Source organism: Meleagris gallopavo, chromosome 2 (genome assembly GCF_000146605.3).
Source record: "Meleagris gallopavo isolate NT-WF06-2002-E0010 breed Aviagen turkey brand Nicholas breeding stock chromosome 2, Turkey_5.1, whole genome shotgun sequence".
Lineage (NCBI taxonomy): Eukaryota > Metazoa > Chordata > Aves > Galliformes > Phasianidae > Meleagris > Meleagris gallopavo.
The window spans coordinates 69,956,512-69,977,720 of NC_015012.2; the positions used below are offsets into that span (position 1 = coordinate 69,956,512).

The 21,209-nt window shown below is 38.4% G+C and overlaps 1 protein-coding gene across 1 annotated transcript; it reads left to right on the top strand.

Moving 5' to 3' along the window:
* The first annotated feature begins 2,678 nt into the window (after positions 1 to 2,678).
* PNISR (PNN interacting serine and arginine rich protein) lies at positions 2,679 to 18,687 on the top strand. Its single transcript, XM_010707571.3, is given in 13 exon segments — positions 2,679 to 4,664; positions 5,914 to 6,099; positions 7,719 to 7,942; positions 9,608 to 9,794; positions 10,095 to 10,163; positions 10,166 to 10,284; positions 10,752 to 10,889; positions 11,897 to 11,996; positions 12,697 to 12,750; positions 14,002 to 14,172; positions 16,694 to 17,440; positions 17,443 to 17,797; positions 18,045 to 18,687. Coding segments are annotated over 13 exon segments (2,460 nt in total). The 5' UTR covers positions 2,679 to 4,585; the 3' UTR covers positions 18,076 to 18,687.
* The last annotated feature ends 2,522 nt before the right edge of the window (positions 18,688 to 21,209 follow it).

A 21,209-nucleotide genomic window follows, 5' to 3' on the forward strand; every position in this document is an offset into this window, starting at 1 on the left:
CTAAGATTTATCTATCTATCAGAATTTGGTAACTTCCAACAAAGAGCTAAAGCCAATTCATTTGCCTCTGAAACGTAACAGAAGCTGAAGTCTTTAAATAAAGGAATACTTGGCAAAACAATTCACAAAGATGATAAACCACCTTTTTAAATGCCTATAAGTATGCAAGAAAACTTCTCATCATTTTGATTATCTTGTTTACTCTATGCCAGTAAGTGAAAACCTGGGAGAAGTTAAGGGAACCAAGCAGGGAGTAAAAAAGCAGAGAAGTCTTCCAGGAACAATATTAAGTGAAGATATTCTGCTGGTTCTGTTTCTTCAGTGGCTGTGAATTGTGCATATTAAAATATATCACCTTGTTTTAAATGCAAAAGTAATTTTTAAGTACTAAAAGGATTTGAACGCATTTGTATTTTCTTTTAACTGGTGTATTTAAAGATCAGTTTTATTACATATAAACGTTTTGAGATACTGATTTTTGGCCCTTGAGTTCAATTCCTGCCAGTCAAAAAACAATCAAACAAAGAAACCCAACAACCTGGCGCAAAGAAGATGAGCTGAAATTTATAGACACAGAAGAATCAGAGATGTTCTTTGGCCAACTTTCAGGTGATATTTGTGCTTTTGTGTGTGCATGCACAGATGCATAAAGAAAGTGATGCAATTGCTCAAACGTTTATGTAGTACATGATTCTGGTTGGTAGAGAAGCTTTTATGCTAAATTTGGTAATGAATGCTTACTTGAAACCGGGCATGTTTTACAGTTTCCCCTGTATGAAAGTGGACATTTCTCCAGGATAGCAGAGCAAGTACAAATGCAGTAATGCAATACAGTATAAATAACTTTCAGATGAGCTTGTAGACTAAAATGAGCAGTCTCAGATATGATTTTAACATCAGTCTACTCTGGTTGACATCACCTGAGCTAAACCAAGTACTGAAGTTCTTTGAAGTTACGTGCAGATGTTGCTGTCTGGGCATTCCATTTTGCATCGAAATGCCCTGCACTCTTGGTGTCTTGCTTTGCACTCCCCTACCTGATTTCTCTCCCCAGCATAGCAGCAGTGGGGTGAATAAGATCTCTGAAGAAAGCTGGAAATGCTGGGCCTTGCTAAGTTGCGGAACGATGGAGAAGATGCTGATAGATGAAACCTGCAGCCAGCTCAAGTCACAGAATTGTGGAGATTGGAAAGGACAGTGGAACTGGAGAACATAAAGTCCAGTTTTCCTGTGAAAGCAGGTTCTCTTGGTAGTTGCTGTGGTGGTTGCAGTCAGGAGTTGCTGTGTTGGTGACAGGTTATGCAGAGGAGGTAATACGGCGGTAGTCATACTTGTAGGAATTTGTTACCTTATGTCCTCTTACTCTACTAACTGGTGTTTCAGTTTGAGCTTAAAAGAAGGAGAATACTAAACAGCCTCTTCTGTGCAGAATTGTTCAGAAAAAGTTTTAAAAGGTACTTATGTTTATTGCAAACTAGTTCCAAAATCTACTGTGTCTGAGATCTTACGATCGTAGAATCGTGGAATCATAGAATGGCCTGGGTTGAAAAGGACCACAGTGATCATCGAGTTTCAACCCCCGTGCTATGTGCAGGGTCACCAACCACCAGATCAGGCTGCTCAGAGTCACATCCAGCCTGACCTTGAATGCCTCCAGGGATGGGGCATCCACAGCCTCTTTGAGCAACCTGTTCCAGTGTTTCACTATCCTCTGTGTGAAAAACTTCCTCCTAATATCTAACCTAAACCTCTCCTGTCTTAGTTTGAAACCATTCCCCCTTGTCCTATCCCTATCCAAATAGTGAATAGTGATATCCAACCAGGATAGAGGTAGATAGCAGTTGTAAATCTCATCTGTTCCTACAAAGCAAATACTTTGTGTAGATGTCTCCATTTCAGTTGAACTTATAGAGGTGTTCTTTCTACTAGTATTGCTATGCTTCCAAAAGAGAAGTTAATATTTCTTTGGAGTTGTAAAATTCAGTATTTTTTCCTGCAGTTAGATGCGAACCTCTCTCTTTTTTTTTTTTAATAAAATTAAAATTATTGATGAAACAACTTAATCTGAATATTTTACTGAATTTATTTTTAGTGAAACATTATTGTCTTTCTCCAAACTGGTGACACCAAAATTATTTAAATATTTTGTTGTTGTTCTTACCAGGTGGTTTAACAGCTGGGCACAAGCAGTAGGGACCCTGGAGCTGCTCAGTTCTTTAAAGGCTTGTGGTTAACTTGAGCCACAGTTGTTACAATTTAGTTTTGGTGTTCTTTTTGAGGATGAAAGCAATCTGGGTGGGAAAATCAGTTAAGAGGAAGAAGTAAACTTTTTTTTTTTTATACTTACTCTAGGGTGAGTTACCTTACTTCAGGTATGTGAATTTTCTTTTCATGCTCAGTGTATGAAGTGTCTGTGTATGCATACTCCAAGAATTGTGTGTTGCAGGAGCAGCTTAAATGTTGCAGTAAGTAGCAGGATTGTTCCCTTGTTGGCCACTTCTTTGCATTCAACTGGTGTAAGAAAGCAGACTTCCTAGCACTGATCAAAATGTAACAAAAATCAAAATCCAAACAGCTTTCACCTTTTGAAAGTTTGAATGTGATAAAGATGGTGCTGAGAAGGAAAATATATATATATAAGTATATATATATATATATATGATTTAGCATGAAAATATAGGAAAAAAAAAAATATAGGAAAGGTGATGGTGTGCATTTTGCTTGGTGCTCTCCTGTTTCCAAGCTTGATCTGGTCTCATTTAAAGCCCCCCAGAGGCATTTGCAACTGGTTATGTTTCTAATCCATAGGTATGTAATTTTTATGCTGGCTCAAAACAAAGGTGACATACAGTTTTTCAGATTCATTGATAACCCTTGACAGAAGTATGTAAAATACCCACCTGCTACATTCATCTCAGCATGACCCATCGTCCCACAGTTTTGCCTACAGCTTTTTGTTGCTGTGTATTTTGGAAGCAGTCGCTCCCTTCCTGTGCAGTCATGCAGTTATTTGTGTGAGTGCTCAACCGCTAAGCACGAGCTCCCTTTGCAATAGGATCCCCTGTAATTGCTCTCTTTGTGCCTGCTGAAAGCTGGCTCTGTGTGGGGATGTGTGTTCATGTGGTCAAGGCTGGATTCCTGGCTGTCTGTCCCATGGCATTGGCTACGTTGAGCTCATTACTTCTGTGTCCATGTGTTCGTTATCGCACTTGGCTCTGAGCAGTGTCCAGGCCATATGTCCTGCTCCTCTGATCTCGGATTTTTTTGTTTTAAGTTTGGAGTGTTTGAAACAGACTATGTGGGTACGCTTCAGAGCTGGAGAGGCTTTGGATGCCCACTATAGCTCATGTCTGTGGTTGGATCTACCTGTTGTCCAGCTCTGCCCTTCTGCTCAGTCTGGCTTTCCCTCTGATAGAGTTGCGATGTCCAACTCATGTATGGGCTGTGGGATGAGAGATAGGGGAGCAGCCCTGTAGAATTTAGTATTACTCTCTAGCAGCCCAAAGGGCCAGCCATCCAGCCATACTCTGAGGTGCATCAGGCCTAGCACTGCCACTGGGTGAGGGGAGGGGTTGTCCTGCTCTGTGCTGTGTAGCTGCGTCTCCAGCACTGGGTGCACTTCTGGGTGCCATCAAAGAAGAAGGACCAAAGAGCCTCCAAAGGAGGCCTACAAAGATGGGAAAGGGTTTAGAGGAAAAGATGTACGAGGAGCAGCTGAGGTCCCTTGGTTTGCTCAGCCCAGAGCAGAGGAGCTGAGGGGAGGCCTGATGGCGGCTGCAGCTCCTCACAGGGAGCAGAGGGGCAGCGCTAAGCTCTTCTCTGTGTGACAGCTACAGGGCCCGAGGGAACGGCATGGAGCTGTGCCAGAGGAGGGGCAGCTGGGGGTTAGGAAAGCAACAGGTTTGCCCTTGTAGACATCCCTCTCTGGCACACTGCTGCACTTTATCCACTCCTACTCCTGGCGGGTGGGGGCTGGCTCTTTGTGGGCATACAGCACTAGAGTGCTTCTGATGATTCTAGGGGCCTGTGGTCAACATGCACAGTGAGGCAGTGGTATTTTTTTCCTCTCAGATTTTAAGGCATATTTTACAATGCATAAAGTGGTTATGGACACCATCTTGAACCTGTTTAGTTCTCTAGCGTAATTTATGACTTTCTTCTACCTCACTTAACAGCCTTGCATGAATTAAACTTGTGTACAAAAATACACTTTTTTTCTCCCCTAAGATTCAGACAAGGATATCATTTAAATAATGTCTTATGTAGTTTCAATTTCTTTAAATTACATTTAGTGACATGTCATGTCTTTCCTAAAACTTCATTTCATAGTTGATTCTTTTTGAAAATAAAGAGAAAGCGTACTGGTCCTCTGAAATCTTACCTTGATATTTTTGAATGTTACTCTGAAGGATGAACCATTTTCTCCAGCTTAAAAAATTAAGCCAGCATTGCTTCAGCTTGCTTTGCAAGGCTTAAATATATCTGCAATTATGTAAGTTTCAGTTGTGTGATATTTCATGGGCATCTATTTAAACATACAACTGTTATTTTTAGTTGAAATATAGACTATATAAAGACTTAAAAGATGTGGGATCAACCTTGGCAGCAATGGCCTTTGAACCAACAGCAGTGGATGCAGTCATTTCAGCACCAGCAAGATCCAAGTAAGTATAGAGAAAGCTTTGGGGAATAAATTATTTTTATGCTGTAATTTATATTTTTGAATCTTTGTTACAGAGCATAACTGAAAGATGCTTTTTTAATCTGCTTTCAAGATAATATATTCATGTTGCTTTTCTGAACGAAATGAAAGAATAGCATTCAAACATTCCAAGTGTTTTGACGTCAATAGTACTTAATATGCACAATACAGGCAAGCAAATTGAATAATCCTGGACAAATTATCAACATTATACCAGTCACACAGATCTGCATCCGGGGCTCGCATACTTTTGCAGTATCCCTTTCAGTTCTTCAGCCAAGCTAAATCATGACAAATCTTTTTATTTGAGAAACTGCCCTTTTGTTCATTGTCTCTGTGGCTGAAGTATTCATGCAGGTGTATCCACAGAAAAAAATGTCACTGCAAAATTAGTATGTTACTTGTTTTAGGTTACAGCGGTGATGATCATGATCTGTTGCTTGAATTCCTCCAACTCCCATCCCATTAAAAAAGAGAAAACGAAACCACATTTTAAATAATAGAACATTAATTTGTTTAAATTGAGTGTGAGGTGACAGCAATTAAATGTATCCAGAGAAATGCAGCAATGGATATGAAAATACTTAATGCTCTTGGAGATTGACTGGTTTAACATTGTTTTTTGTCACTTACGTTTCTGCAACTTCACAAGAGAGATTTCTTGACTTGATGAGAAGAAGACAGAATGCTGTCTTCAGACAAGAGTGCCATTTGTTTAACTGCTGGTAGGAGAGATAGCAAAGGAAGAGAGGGGAGAGGACTGTAACATAAAATAGCATTCCAAAAACATGTTACATAAGAAGTATACATTGCAGAATGTATAGAATATATTAGTGCTTAGAATACTTGAATCCTTATGAATTTAGAATTAAGGCTATATACGTTTCTTTTAGACATCAGTAATATTTCACTTGTGGGGAAAAAAAAAACAACTCTATTACTACCACCTACTTAGTATTAATGAGAACCTAAAATAATTTGCCTTATTGTATTTTGAATGTGTGCAGGGAAACTACTTCAGCAAGTATGTGCATTTTGACACTTATTTTGTTTTACTGTACCCTGTAAATTAAGTTTTAATGGTGCTCAGGGGACTTGCTGAAGGTAAACGTAACCAGCTTCTCTTGAACAATGGCACGTGTAATTAAGAAACAGTGTTACATTTGAAAGATGGGAATGCTAACCTTTTCAACTTCCTCTGTTCATTTTAGGCCAGATTGACTGGGCTGCCTTAGCTCAAGCATGGATTGCTCAGCGGGAAGCCTCAGGGCAACAAAGTGTAGTGGAACAACAAGGAATGATGCCAAATGGACAGGATATTTCAGGAATAGAGTCTGGTTCAAACAATCATAATAATTTTCAGGGGGATCCCAACTTCAACAGAATGTGGCAGCCAGGTTTGCTATATTTCCCACTTGTTTCTTCATTCTTCATGTGATTAAATTTTATCTTTGTCAGGCATTTTTGTGTGTGAATATGCCCTGTCTCTCAGATATCAGCACCACCACTAGCATCATCTAATTTACTGAGTATCATAGCTGCTGCTTTTCAGTCTTCAAAAGAGAGATGGACATAATTTTGTGTGTAAAATGTTTTATATATCAGATTGTCGTGTATTTTTTTTCAGTTATTTTAAAAGTACAATTGATTAAAAAATTTCTGGTAATGTTGGCTGTATTGAGCTCCTTAGCACTTCTTCAAAACTGTAGTTTTGGCTCACTTTTTAAAAAAAATCTCCATAAAACAATAGTGAGTATTGGGTATTTTCAGCTAAGACTTATTCTTGAGGTTGTGTTCTGAAAATTATCTGAAGGGTTTTTTAATGTCTCTACAGTATAATATAATTTGAAATTTCTGAACAGTGCAGTTTGGAAGCCTGTATGCATACTTTCTCAGTGAAAACTTCATTTTGTACTTAATTGGCTTAATAATTGAAACAGACAAATCTGAATAGTCACAGCCAAAACTGAAATTATTACTAAGAGCAGGGTTTAGTAGAATTAGACTTAAAATGTCATTGGCAGTTCCTATGTGCCCATAACAAAAGGGAGGCAGACATCAGCTTTCACTTAAGTTTAACCTCTCTACTCTGGGCTATGTATTACTGTAATTTTAACTTCACTATGTGATGATAGAATATGTTCTAGCTATATTTCTGTGTTTCTATGTCCTTCTGCGTTTCTCTGTCAGTTTTGGATCTAAAAGTTTGGGGGTTTTTTTGCGTGTTACTTAGGGGCAAAATGGCAATTTGAAAGCCAACTGCATAACTAGCATTATGTGTCATAGGTGCCATGCTCCAGGAGAAAGTAAAAAATACAGTCTGTAAGCAGCTTTATAGTGAATATAATTTTTAAACTGATTTCCTAAGAAAATAGAGCTTGTAGCCACACAAGCTATTAATTCCTCAAAACCTCTGAATCTTGCAGGGGTCCCAGCATATGCTATGGCTATAAGCCTTCAAACTGAAATTAATCAATTGTGACTGCAGTTGGAAGGCTTAGGGTCGTGGATTCTACGTGCTAGGTGTTGGAGAATCCAGGGAGCCATTCATTATCAAGACGTGATCTTAGCAGGATTCAGTAGTTCTGCTGCACATATGTACTTTCACAGTAGGTTTTTCTAGGCCTATTATGCAAAGGAATCAAATAGCTCATTACTTTGAAAGCTGAAATGACACAAAAGTTGAAAAGCAAGAGCAGTTCTTTTAATAGTTGACACAATTTGTAAGTGCGAGGGTGTACTTGATATTACTGGAAATCTACAAAAATTCACAGTTTCTTCCCTCCCGCCTCCACACGTACATGTTCTGGTTCATCTACAGCTGTTTGTTTTTCCTTCCTTAGTTAAAGACATTATTGAGACAGTATAATACAGGCTATAGATTGATTATTTTCTTCACAACTTTATCCTCTGCATTGCTTTGAGGAAACTTCAGATAAGTAAAAACACAGAGAGATTTGTGACTGATACAAATCTTATTAACTTGTTATCAAATTGTATTCTAAATCCTAAACAGAATGGGGAATGCCTCACCAACCCCCTCACCCTCCTCCAGATCAGCAGTGGATGGCTCCAACCACAGGTCAAATGGAAATTGTTCCTCCATCTGAAGACAGCAACAGTCAGGACAGTGGGGAGTTTGCATCTGACAACAGGCATATATTTAACCAGAACAATCACAACTTTGGGGCACCTCCTGATAACTTTGCAATGGGGCCAGTGAACCAGTTTGACTATCAGGTGAAACATATTTGTTGCTTTTATATTGTAGACGTGCAGAGTCCCTTCCATGGATGTGTTCCTCTAATATCAACTAGCGGCGACTTTCATTCTTCAGTTCTACAAACTACAACAGAATCTGTTATCTGCTAAGATAGGTTTTTTTGTTGTTGTTGTTGATGCCAAATAATTCACAGAAAGACTTTAGTTTTCTCTTCTATTGAGGCCCGAGATGTTTTTTTTTCTAGACTAGTAATGAGAAGTGGCTGTTGACTACAGTATTAAAATAGATCACTGTTTTCCAGCATATGAACTAATGCTGAGGTGGTGTTTTGTTTGTTTTCCTGAAAAAAGAAAAAAGAAAAAAAAGCCAAAGTATTTAGTTAAATACGCTAGATAATGTACCATGGGGAACAGTCTTGTATTTGCAGGGAGATAGACTGGGTGATCCATTGATCTTTTCCATATCTATTGTGATTCTTTGAATAAACAATGGTATTTCTTAAAAATCCACATCCAGTTTTTTCATGGTTCTGGCATGTAAATTGTGTAGCATAATAAAATTGTAGGTGGCATTAGCACTAATAATAGAAGGGGGCATTGGACAAATCTTTAAACACAGAGCTTTTGGATCTTTCCCCACATTTCAGTTTATCTCAGAACTTCTGATATAAAGGACAGATGTTTCAAAAAGTATAGTTTACCTTTTGTTCATGAACAAACCCAAGGGAAGACTGGCAGAAACATTTCTAGCCTTTGGTCTACTTTTTTCTATGATTCATTTTTCGTGTAGAGCAATACTGATGGGAATTGAACCATTCACTTTCAAATACATCAGGTTATAATAATTCTGTTAACTAATGTGAGAATAAATCTTAAAATGAGTTTTTTAGATTCTTTAAATATCACAGGAAACTTGTTTTGCAGAAAACAGCACAGGACTGCTCAACCTAAAATTGTAGTAGAAGAATTCTTCTACTGCTATGGACTTATATAGTCAACGGAATATAATAATAATTTTAAGAAAATGATCTTGTAGCTTTCTTCCTAAACACTACCTCTTAAATAGTTTCATTAGGCTTTTGTGGGTACCAAATACTTTCGAAACAAAAAAGAAAGTGACAGAGAATCCCATTCATTTATGTCTCAGAACTTGTTACTTTTGGATTGTATACAGCTTGCTCAGAATCTAGGATCTGTACTAAATGCTTATATATGTGCATTTAATATTTTAATCTACCATACTAATAACATCTGTGAATGATGACTGGAAAAACACAGTGCAAAATTATTCTGTAATAAAAACTTGAGCTTTTCGTTTTTGTCCTCAGGTTGTAAGTACAGAGATACATTCCTAGCACAGCTAGAGTTTTAAACTGCATGCTCTGATGATAAGTTCGCAAGGAACTGCTGGAGAAAACTGGTTATTATAGGGCTTAATGTTTAATATACGAAAGGAAATTGATTGAAGTCTTTTCAACTTCACTAGTATACTTTCTAAACCCCAGTTTACTTGTTAAATATTTAAGGAAAACGTGTTTGTTGGGGACCACAGAAAAAGAGATGGAAAGATCCTGTAGCCTAGCAGTGGTGCTTGCAATCCCACTTGCATGGATTTCTGTAGACCAGCTTGTGCACATATACTGTGTTCAATGTGAGGAAAAATAAACTGCATTACTCTTTCAGCATGGGGCTGCTTTTGGTCCACCTCAAGGTGGATTTCATCCACCTTATTGGCAGCCAGGACCGCCAGGGCCACCAGGTCCACCAGCACCTTCTGCACCTCCTCAGAATCGAAGGGAAAGGCCCTCGTTCAGAGACCGACAGCGTTCGCCTATTGCGATGCCTGTGAAGCAGGAGCCTCCACAGATTGGTACATGTTAACCACTCCTTAATGAACAACATAAGAACTGTGTAGAAAAAGATCTTTTCAAAATGTGAAGACTTGTTTTATACTTAATAAGGAAGAAAGGGAAAGAAAAAAGCTATTCTATTCTAAATGGTTTTTCCCCACAACCACTTGTGTGAGTTGTTGGCTTGGGGTGGAGGATTTGATTGTGTGTGAGGTTGTGGGTTTTTTTGGTGTATTTTCTTCTTCTTTTGTGGTGGGGGGAATGGTTTCTTTCAGCTTACAGAACTGTAAACTACAGAACTGTAAACCTCACTTATGTAGATGCTGTGAAGCGTAGAACTCTGCCTGCCTGGATTCGGGAGGGTCTGGAAAAGATGGAACGAGAGAAACAGAAAAATTGGAAAAAGAGAGGATGGAGCAGCAACGCTCGCAGATGTCTAAAAAGGAGAAAAAGGAAAACGATGAGGCTGAAGAAGGGGATGGCCCACGGTTGCCTCAGAAAAGCAAATTTGTAAGTAGAAAGGTTTGGTTTTTGTCAGGTTTGTATTTACTGAAAGTGTTAACTTTTTGATCTCCTCAAAAGAGAAACTTTGTATTTTGGGAACTTGATGCGGTCTTTGAAGGACATTTGAATTCTAAGTAAGTAGTTGAACAAGTTCACATATCTGTATTTTCTAAATTGGGACCATTTAAGAAGCCTTGTGTTCCACTTAGCCTGGCCATTATTTCAGCTGTTTGCAGTTCTGAGCATCTGTCTGATAGTGAACTGACAAGCAAGTATTTACTTCTTATGAGGTGAGAGGCGAATGTGTTCATTGCAAGAAGAGAAAAATTATAGGGTTTTACAGTAATGTTAATACAGATTTCAGTGCAAAGAGAAATCAAATTGTTTATCATAAGTAGAAACTGATGAGCTTTAAATCTGGTTTTGTTGTTTTTGTTTTTTTTTTCCTGAAATATATGATGCTTTTCTTGTAGGACAGTGATGAGGAAGATGAAGATGCTGAAAACACAGAAGCTGTAAGTGTTGGGAAAATCAGTAGGAGTCCATCGCCTGTTCCTCAAGAGGAGCAAAGCGAACCAGAAATGACAGAAGAAGAAAAGGAGTATCAAATGGTACTAGTGATGGAATTCTCACTAGCATTGGTTGTTTGCTGGTATTGTTTGGGCATAACAAAGTAAAATACTTTTTCTCTGCCTGATACTCTTGCATCATACAGTGAGGCAGTGTTAAATCTTCGTGTGTCTTTATAGTGCTGTCTTTCTCACATAGATGGTATATAGATCATAAAAATTTACTTTTAGCACAGTAAGGAAAGAATACAGTGAATATAGTCTTTACATGGACTGCTTTTAATTCTATATTTTTCCTTAATTGGACACAGTCTTGAAAACTTCAAGTGATTAAATATATCCATCTTAAATGTATGCTTCAGTCACAGTTCATGAGAAAGGGAACTTAAGAAATGTATCCTTGCAAGAAGTCTTCTACCAGTGACTGTTCCTCTGTGTCTGCAAAAATATTGTGCAGTCAGTGTACAATCATGATTTCAAAGTACAACTGAAACCTTGTTAATGAGGGTCATGGATTCTAAAACAAACTAAAGAAACAACAACAAACATTTTATCAGTGTATTTAAATTATTGTAATTTGTTCTGTAAAGCACATGGGCAGACTAAAGACCTTGAAGAACTAGCTACCAACATTTCATCTTTTTATAGCAAATAAAGACTAATGAAGTCCTATGCAAGTGACTTCTGGTGGTTTTTGCAGGACTGGAAGTCAGTGAGGCAGCATACCAGACAGAAATATAACTTTTCTTTTAGAAAGTATATATGGGATCATCTAAGTACAGTTCTGATTTAAATATTGATTTTTGCATCATCTTTCACATTAGGAACCGGTGCCCTGCATAAGTGTGTTTAATACGTGTGGTTAGGATTTACAATCAAAATATAGACTGTTCTGAAAGTATTAGAGGTTTGGGTCAAACTTAAACAATCTTAAACTTAAGTTTTTCAGTCATGAATAATAAGAAATATGAAGGAAAGTATTTTCATAGCTATCAAAAGTTCTGTGAGGTTTTTGTCCTGTAATTTATTTTTAATACAACTTTCTTCAGATGATGCTGACAAAAATGATGCTGACAGAGATTCTTTTAGATGTCACAAATGAAGAAATTTACTACGTGGCCAAAGATGTACACCGTAAAGCAACTAAAGGTATGCTGATTCTTTTTTTTTTTTTTTTTAGTTTCTTCTGTGAATATTTTATATTTGCATGTCTAGAGAACATTTAACCTCCATAGCTGTTCCCCAAGAACAATTCCAGTATAATGCATCTGACTTGATAGAGTTCAAATCCAGTAGTCATATACTGTTGTCCTGTGCAGTGTATTGTGAGTTACTTCAGTTATTCCATTTCTTTCATACGATTCATTTATCTATTTAAAATGGTACCTGAGTGTCAATGGCTCTTCAGTTGTAGCTGTTTCTTAATGCTATCGTTTTTTATCTTGAGTTCTTAGCTGTTCAGAAGTGAAAAGAAACAAACTTTGAGTCCTCGATTAGTAATCCATTTGCTTTCATTATTAACGTGTTACTGTACTTGCATAATGTATTTTGTAATGTAACTAAATATGTAACTACTGAAGCTTGAAAATGCTGTGCAGATGCTGTAACTTGGAAAGTGATTTACGAGTATATATTTGTTCTTTTTCTCTTCACTAATAATTTGCAGTTGTAAGTCTTCGTGGTCAGAAAATCTAGAATTGGTTTTAAATGGATGATACGTTTTTAATGTTTCTTCTCTCCCTCCAAAGAACAGCAATAGTAGTAGATTTAACAATACCATAGACTCATGACTATGAAATCGTGGCTATTTGTGTTAACATGTTGTTCCTGTTGTTGATGTGATACAAAGCTCCTGCAAAACAGCTGGCACAGTCCAGTGCACTGGCTTCTCTCACTGGACTCGGTAAGTGCGTTCCTTATTTTTGAAAGGGCTTGAGGGAGGGGTTTCACTCTTGCCTTGCATTTCTAGAAACTGCATTTTGATACTAGATTTTAATTGCCTGAGAGTATGGGTTGCTTTCCAGTAACTTTATCAGCACCTCTGTTTGTTCCACAGGTGATCCTAGGATAGGTTTTGGAGTAAAGGCCTAGTCAGTGTGAGTTAGTGTGTGGGAATTTTGCTCTGATTTTGAAAAATATGTAAAAACATTACATGAATTTGCTTTCAAAATATGATTGTTTCAAGAGCACACTGAAGTCTTCAGAGAGGGGAATACTGTTTTATTTTCTTTCTTGTTTTGATCCATCCAAACAACAAGGGAGAATTGAGAGAACAGTAATACAGACGCTCGTATATAAGTGTTACTGATATTGGAACTTTTATTTAATTGGAAAGCTATGTGAGCACAGAGGCTCCCATATCATTATTACCAGAATCAATGGAGGAAAAAGAAATTCCATCTTGAGATGTAACAGCAAAAGATCTTTCCCAACATGCTTTTTATCATCTAAAACATGTTGAGCTGGTGTCAGTGATCAGTTATGTGCTTGTTACGTGGAATTCTGATGAATTTGACTGATTGTTATATCACAAATGTTCAAACTTAATAACCTCAAGCCGAAAGAAGGTAAAATATCTCCACGTCACATGTTTAAATTGACTTTGTTTCTTATCAGCCCAGTAATTATTAATACCTCAAAGGGAGAAGAAAGTCCATTTCTACTCTGTCTCTGTACCTGTCAAAGTGCAGTGCTCTGTAAATCAGTGTAGAAAAATTCCATATGACGTTCAGAATTTCTGTAGCTTTGGACTGCGGAGGAGGCTGAAGTTACTTCTGTGTTCACTTCTGGGAAAGATCCCAGGCATTTCACTTTTTCCCATCTGGTTGCTGATGGAAAGGAAGGCAATGTTCCTATCTTCACAGAGAGGTTTTTTGCCCTTCCGTGCAGTGGAAAAAGTATTGTGGTCACAGTGGTTATGTGATGAAAATAGACGAGGTGTTCCAGAAGGAGTAGAACCGGACAGTAAGCATCAATGCAGATATGGGGGCCTTGATCACATCAATCAAACACCACAGGCACTTAACAGAATAAAGTAACTTCTGCAGAGAGGAGGAAGTGAAGGAAGGGCAATGTTACTCTCCTCTTTGCCCAAAGAAATATTAAGAATGAAGCATAATCTTTCCTCGTGATAGACTGGACTTTATGCACGCAGGTGGACTGGGTGGTTATGGATCAGGAGACAGCGAAGATGAGAGGAGTGACAGAGGCTCTGAATCGTCTGATACTGATGATGAGGAACTGCGACACAGAATCAGGCAAAAACAGGAAGCATTTTGGAGAAAAGAGAGAGAACAGCAAATATTACTAGAAAAACAGCTAGAAGGTAAATAACATCATGTCTTCTTATCATACTTGATGTGTAGGAGAGAATATGCATTTTAAGCAAAAAAAAAAGTCTAATTTAGAAATAATGTTCTTTAATTACAATGTATTAACAAAAGAGACTTTTTTTGAACAATTTGATCAGAATTAGGCTTTCTTTCATACCAAAGAGTCCCCTTCTAGTGCCTTCCATATAAACTCTTTGACCTCAGTGAAAAAAAGATTATAGATGCATGCTATGGATATTATATACTACATAAATAATAGTATCTCTTCATAAAATGCTTGTGTGGGTATTTATTTACACAAACACACACTTAAATCTTTTGGAACCTCAGTTGTGACTGGGGGATAAATTTTACCCCTCTGCACCAGTCTGTGTTTATATAAACTTAATTCTTAATATTCTTAATAAACTTAATTCTTAAGGTAAACTTAAAGCTAAATGAAGCACATTTAACTTCCTCCCCAAAACTTGCTTTTGTGTTACATAAGTTTGTGCAGTGTGTCTTTTGCAATGGACAGCTGTAGGCTACAGTTCTTTGAACAGTGTTCTTAGTTGTAATTATGACTTGTGTCCATATGCCGTGTCCTCATTACAAGATTTCTGGACCAGTACTGGGAACAGATCAGTGAACCCAGTCAGTTCAGATTTAGCCTCTGAGAAGGTGGCAAGGTTGATTTTTAATATGCAAATAAATCTGTGATTTACTTCTGCTCCTCCCTGTAAGGCAAAGCTTATCCTTAAAAGAGTAAGCTTGTACTTTAAAAGAGTATTGCAGTCACCTTGCACTGCTGAACAAGCAATCTAGAGAGACAGATGAATACAGTGGTAAGAAATCCATGTAATTCGTAGCCTAATTTTAGTTGGAGGAAGAAGAATGTGCTATTGTGATAATTTGGCTGTTTGGTTTTTTTTTAGTTTAAATATGGATGATTTCATCCTTTTACTACTTATTTGAAAGACCTAGTACTAGACATGGATCTAGTACTACATGGATAGCTAAACGTTTGGTTTCCTTAATGTTCCTGTCTCTCTCTGCGTGTCTTAAGATTTATGCATAAAAGGAGTATAGGGTGTGACTGAGTTGTTGTCTGTGACCTCTGCCTACTTAGTCAAGATGCCAGGTCAGAGACACCTGTGTTGGGTTGTTGACAGAAATCTAAATCTAGAATGAAAAAGCTGATTCTGTGAAGTCCAGAATAGTGAAGTCAGGGTCCCATTTGTAGAGGCCTCTAGAAAAGACACATTTTTATATGCTGTAGCATCTCCTAAGCTACACCGGTTTTTGCTGTCTGTATTGCTTACTATCTTCAGGGACCAGATGGAATTGTTTTCTGGGTTATATTTGATCACGAGTTGCTTTTTGTAGTACTCTGTATTCCTGCATGCAGTTTTATTCCTTGAATTAATTATGGAATTTACGGCACACATCAAAAGCCATTTTTTTGGCTGTCTGTTCTTTTTTTTTGGAGGGGGGACTCAATTAAAAACGAGGAGGGGTAGTGAACTTGGATGCTGGTGCAAAGATCCTATGTAAAACAAAAATTAGTAGAACTTCCTTAAAGTTGGAAACTTCTGGAAAATACTCAGACAGTCTGAATTTCTTCATTTGCTACACTGAAAATTTTGGCCTCTGTATTCAAGGCCAGGCTGGATGTGGCTCTGGGCAGCCTGGTTTAGTGGCTGGAGACCCTGCTCACAGCAAGGGGTTGAAACTAGATGATTGTTGTGGTCCTTTTCGACCCATGCCATTCTATGATTATGTTACTTTCAAGAAATGTATTTTTACTTCTGCAGTTTTCTCCTTAGCATATTTGCTAACTATTAGGCTTACATATAATCACATCTGCTGTTAAGTCCTAAGAACATTGTCATCTGTCTGTAGTAAATACTCTGGTCTTTACTTCTTAGCTGAGTCTTAAGTAATTAATTGTCTACACGTCCCCTCTTTGTATTGTTCCTCCCTTCCTTTGAATTCCTTGGCTAGAAAAATATAAAAACAAGGAAAAATGTAAACTGCATGTACCAGTCAACGTTTAGAACTGACCCTTCCCCTGATAAAGCCATAATCTGAATGTTTTCTTCCAAAAAAAGAAAACAAGCACGTGTTACTATGGCAGAAAGTAGTTTCTCTATGATCTTTTTGGTTAACAAGGCCCACAAAACATTCAAGCAGGTACGGCCGACACGACACTGTTCTGAGATTCAGGGGCAATGCATGCACTGTTTGGGAAATAAACTTTCTTTAAACTAGCCAGTGATCACTCAGCCCCACATGAACAGAACTGAAAGGGAGGAAGGAGGCTCAGGTATAGCTAGGGCAGTACTATATGAAGCCAAAAAGGAGATTCTGGTATGTAGAATGGCTGCAGGAGGAAAATGTAGGTGTGTATAAATGGATTTGGGAGTTCTTGTGGCTGATGGTAGTTATTTGAGAACTTTGTCTTAAACCATTGAAATGTTGAAATGACATCAAGTACTTCTGAAAGTTCATTCTTTCTTCTGTCTGTTTTTTTAGAAGAAAGGCTACAAATTGATAAAGTTTCAAAGGAGATGAATGAATATATGAACAAAGAACAAAACAGCATTTTGACATCACAGGAGACAAAAGAAATTGAAGCAGATTTGGTTCATGACAAGAAAAGATCTCCAAATGCAATCGCACCCGATATAGAGCCCAAAAAAGAGGGTAAAGAAAAAGAGAGGACAGGAAGGAGTAGGTCAAGAACCTCGAGCAGCGGTAGCACTAGCAGCAATAGCAGAAGCAGTAGCAGTAGCAGCACTGTATCTAGTTCTTCATATAGCACCAGCTCAGGTAGCAGTCGCAGTTCTTCGCGTTCTTCCTCTCCTAAAAGGAAGAAGAGGCACAGTCGCAGTAGAACACCTTCACACAAAGTTAGGCGCAGCAGAAGCAGGAGCTACTCTCACAGAAATAGAAGAGAGAGGAGTAGAAGCAGGGAAAAAATAAGGGAAAGGAGAAGATCCAGTAGAAATCAGAGCGCTGAGAGAGGGGAGAGGCGGAGAATTCAGAGCCCTTCTCAAGAGAGGAGCTGGGATAGACGTAGGAGTAGTAGCTCAAGAGACAGGAGAGTTGGCCGTGCCAGTCGCAGCAGGAGCAGGGATAGGCGCAAACCCGAAGACCAGCATAGAAGTCCTCCTGGAAATAGGCACAAACACAAAAGCGATGGTAAAGATCAAGAGAGGAAGAAAGAGCACGGTGGAACTGTAGACAAAGACAGAAAAAAGAACAGAGAAAGGGAGAGAGATCAGGAAAAAGAAAAGATAAACCTAAAAAGGAGGAAAAAGAAAGCAAGGCTGGTAATCACGATGATAATAGATTGAAGAGAAAAAGAGACAGTGAAAGAATTTTCCCTCGCAGTGAGACAATATCTGTGAAAATAATAAGACAGGATTCCAGACCAGACAGCAAAAGAGTTACTACCAAAGATAGTAGGAAGCAGTCAGGCTCTGAATCTAGTGCAAGGAGTAGTTCTGAATCACCAGGAAGCAGTAAGGAAAAGAAGGCTAAGAAATCGAAGCATATTCGGTCATGCTCCATGGAGAAATCTCAAAGGTCTGGTAAGAAGGCAAGCCGCAAACACAAGTCTAAGTCACGATCAAGGTAGTATACTTTTTAAGTATTTTGTCTGCTTTTTTATTTATTTTATTTTTTTTTTGCTATTCGTCTTCATGTGTACGGCATATGAACTTTTAAAATAAAGTATGGTATTTATTGAATTTTTGTAGGCAAAAGTAACTTTGGAAAATCTTTTAAAGCTATTAATTGTTAAGCCTAAAGTGTGTGTGGGTTTGGGGGTCTTCTGTTTTTTCCAGTTAACTTTTTCCCCCTTTTTTCCTCTATTTTTCAGATCAACAACTCCTCCTCGTCGTAAACGCTGAGCAATTAATGGCACCAGTGCTATGATGTTTAAAAATTCCATGAGTTATAAAAGGCTTGTCTCATTATAGAGGCACATTGTGGCTATGTAGGTGAAACCAGAACCCTTTTTTTAATGTGTAAATAGGTGTATTTTTTCCAAATGCTGCTCTGAATTAAATACCTAATAGGATTTCTTTGTATTACATTTTTTCAAGAACGGTAGTGCTTAATAAGAATATAAAACAAAACATACCATTCTCTTTCAGCTGTAATGTTCTTAAAATTACTATTGAATGTACTGTGATGTCAATAAAGCTCTTTAGTTCTTTTTTTGTTTAAAGTTCTTGCACCTGGATTTTGTGTTAAATTGTAGAAAATACTTCAGAAAAAGGCAGCTTTTTTGGTATAACAAATTTTTAAAGTACTTGAGAAAAGATTTTAACTTGTCACAGTATGTTACCCATGGATTCAATGAGATTCATCTGTTGGGTGGGGGATGTGGAAGAACAGAGTGTAGACATCTTCCTTTAGGTGTGTAATAGATTTCTAACCTCCTTTTTATTTGGACTCTCGAGTAACATATGCTGTGTGTGTAAAATATGGGTCACTGTAATACGAGCGGTACTTAGACTGAGCCCCATTAGGAATATGTGCAACGAACTGATGTTGTGTGACAGTGCTCTGGAACTCTATTCCTCACCCAATTTCCAGAGAAAACTCTGTGGACGTTCAGGGACATTGCAGGAATGAGACTCAGTGTGTTAGATGTTTGATGAAATATACTTCTATACTTCTAAATGCACTCAGTGTGCATTAGGAAACTGACAATAGATAAACATGGCATTTTGGCACATGCTCTAAATGTATAGTGAACATTAAAACTGGTTATTTATGCTATTGTTACGAGAACTGTGATTCCTGTAAAGTGAACACATTGGCTAGACAGCAACTTAACTAAATGTAAGTACAGAGATAGATTTTTATCGCCATAAAGTGAAAGAGATCACTGATTACATCTTTTGGGAAATGAACTGTGAAATCATACTACTTTAAAAACAAAGAAACAAAGCCCGCACAACCCCAGGCCTCTGCCTGTTACAGAAGGCACGTCGTTTCAGGAAAAGGTTGGAGGTCTGTGCCCAGAAGGTCTGCTCTCATACCGATGGTGGAAAAGATAAAAGGCTCAGCATCAAAGTGAGAGCTCTTTGATGGCTGTGTCTTCTAGGGAAAAAATTGCACCAGTGCAGCAACTCGCAAAGCATGTCTTCTTAAACAGATTAATCCATTTAACTACAGGTAGAATGCAGCTATGTAACATTTTTGCCAATATATGTTTTTCATAATTAGATGCAGAAGCAAGCTGCTTCACTGCAAAGAATCACATTTTACCTATACGTTTATTAAGCAGTTTAATGGCTGTCATGTACACGCATGTTTACCAGAACCCTGTTACGGATACATAATTAGTTAATTCACTTATAAATAATATGCACTCAAAATTTATATAGCGTAGAGTAAGCAATCATACCGAGCAGCAAAATAAGACATAAGTTTGTAAGGCACTGCTTTTATTGGTATAAATAATAGTACATTGATCCAAGCTCATTACGCTGTTGGCTTTTGGTAGAAGTGAGAGTTTGTGCAGAGTAGGTAGTGTGGCAGATTTGGTATCTTAGGAGGACTTGGAGAGAGAGAAGAAAATTAAAAGGAAATTGAAGAAAAGCTGCTGAGGAATACAGTTTCCATAGTGCATTGAATTTGATTTTCAGTTCAGATTTTCTATTATCTGTCTAACAATAAAAGAAAGACTGTATGAAAAGCTTGATATGCTCTGCCAGCAACTGGAATTCTGTCACTTCCTGTAAATATGAAAACTATTTTTTTGGACACAAATGCACTTCTATGGGTAGTGACTGTATGCCAATAAAAGAGCATACGATCTCCGAACTGCTGGGGGAACCTTACTGAGCAGCATACCTGGCCTGCCTGTCATTAAACGCACGTTGGTACTATGGCAACACCACAGCCATCAGGCTCCTTCCTGTTTAGTAACTCCCTTATGCGTGTTTTGTCAAGCACTGAGGCAAAATAACATCCAGTCCTAATTCCATACATTTGAAATGTTCTTAAAACGTGTAAATATATACTGCAAAAATGGGGATGTGTCGTTCTGGAAAAGTCCAGATTGGATTGTTACTCTATTTTTACCTTTCTAAAGCAACCTTTTAAAATGCTTCCGTACTTGTGCAGTCTAGGAGGTGGAGGCATGCAATTTTGAATGCCATGCAGCAATTCTGGGGGGGGTTCCCTTGAAATATTTGTGAGTCAAGGACAGCATAGAGTCAAGTGAGAGCTGGTTTCCATGCAAATGCTGCTTTGAAGGCAAATACAACAAAAATATCATGAGTATGTACACAAAGGCACCTGTTTTGCAGTCCGGGAACAGGCTGCTGCCATGGCCAGGCCAAACAGCAGTAGACTAACAGAGTCTAAAGGTTCAGCAGTTACAAACTTTTTGAATTATGGCATAATTTGTGGTTTGGGAGAAAAATCTGTTGTGCCTTTGAGGGTTTCTTTTAAGGGAGAGGGCAGAGACCGGGCTGCTGCTCTTAAATGCTGTTGTCTTAAAATCTGCTGTTAATGATGGAATGCAATAATGGAATGGCTGCCTCCAGGTTAGAACCAGCTTATCCTGTTACGTAAAACACATGCCAGTGTGTGTGTATTTAATTACTTGTCACTATTTTTTTTCTTCAAATAGAAACTATAAAAGCAATGGCAGCGTGTATATTGGCTCTCTCGTTCCAGATTGTGCCTTTGTTCTGCTAAGCGAATCACAGAATCATTCAGGTCGGAAACGATCTCTCAGATCTCGTAGTCCAGCTATCAGCCCATCCCGGCCATGCAAAGATCACCGTGCGTTTAGCCACGGCAGACACCGTTTGGGCCGCAGCGGTTGCTGCGCACCGCGAAGCAGCCGGCTCTGTGTGCGGGCACGGCGGCTCTCCCGGGCCTTCCCTCCGTGGAAGGGCTGGAAGACCCCCCTACAGCTGTTAGAACAGCGAAATCCCCGCACCGCGTCGCTGCAGGGGAAACGCACGGACAGCGCGCCCGGACTCCGACGCGGCGTTTTAAACCCGACGGGGAGAGTGGA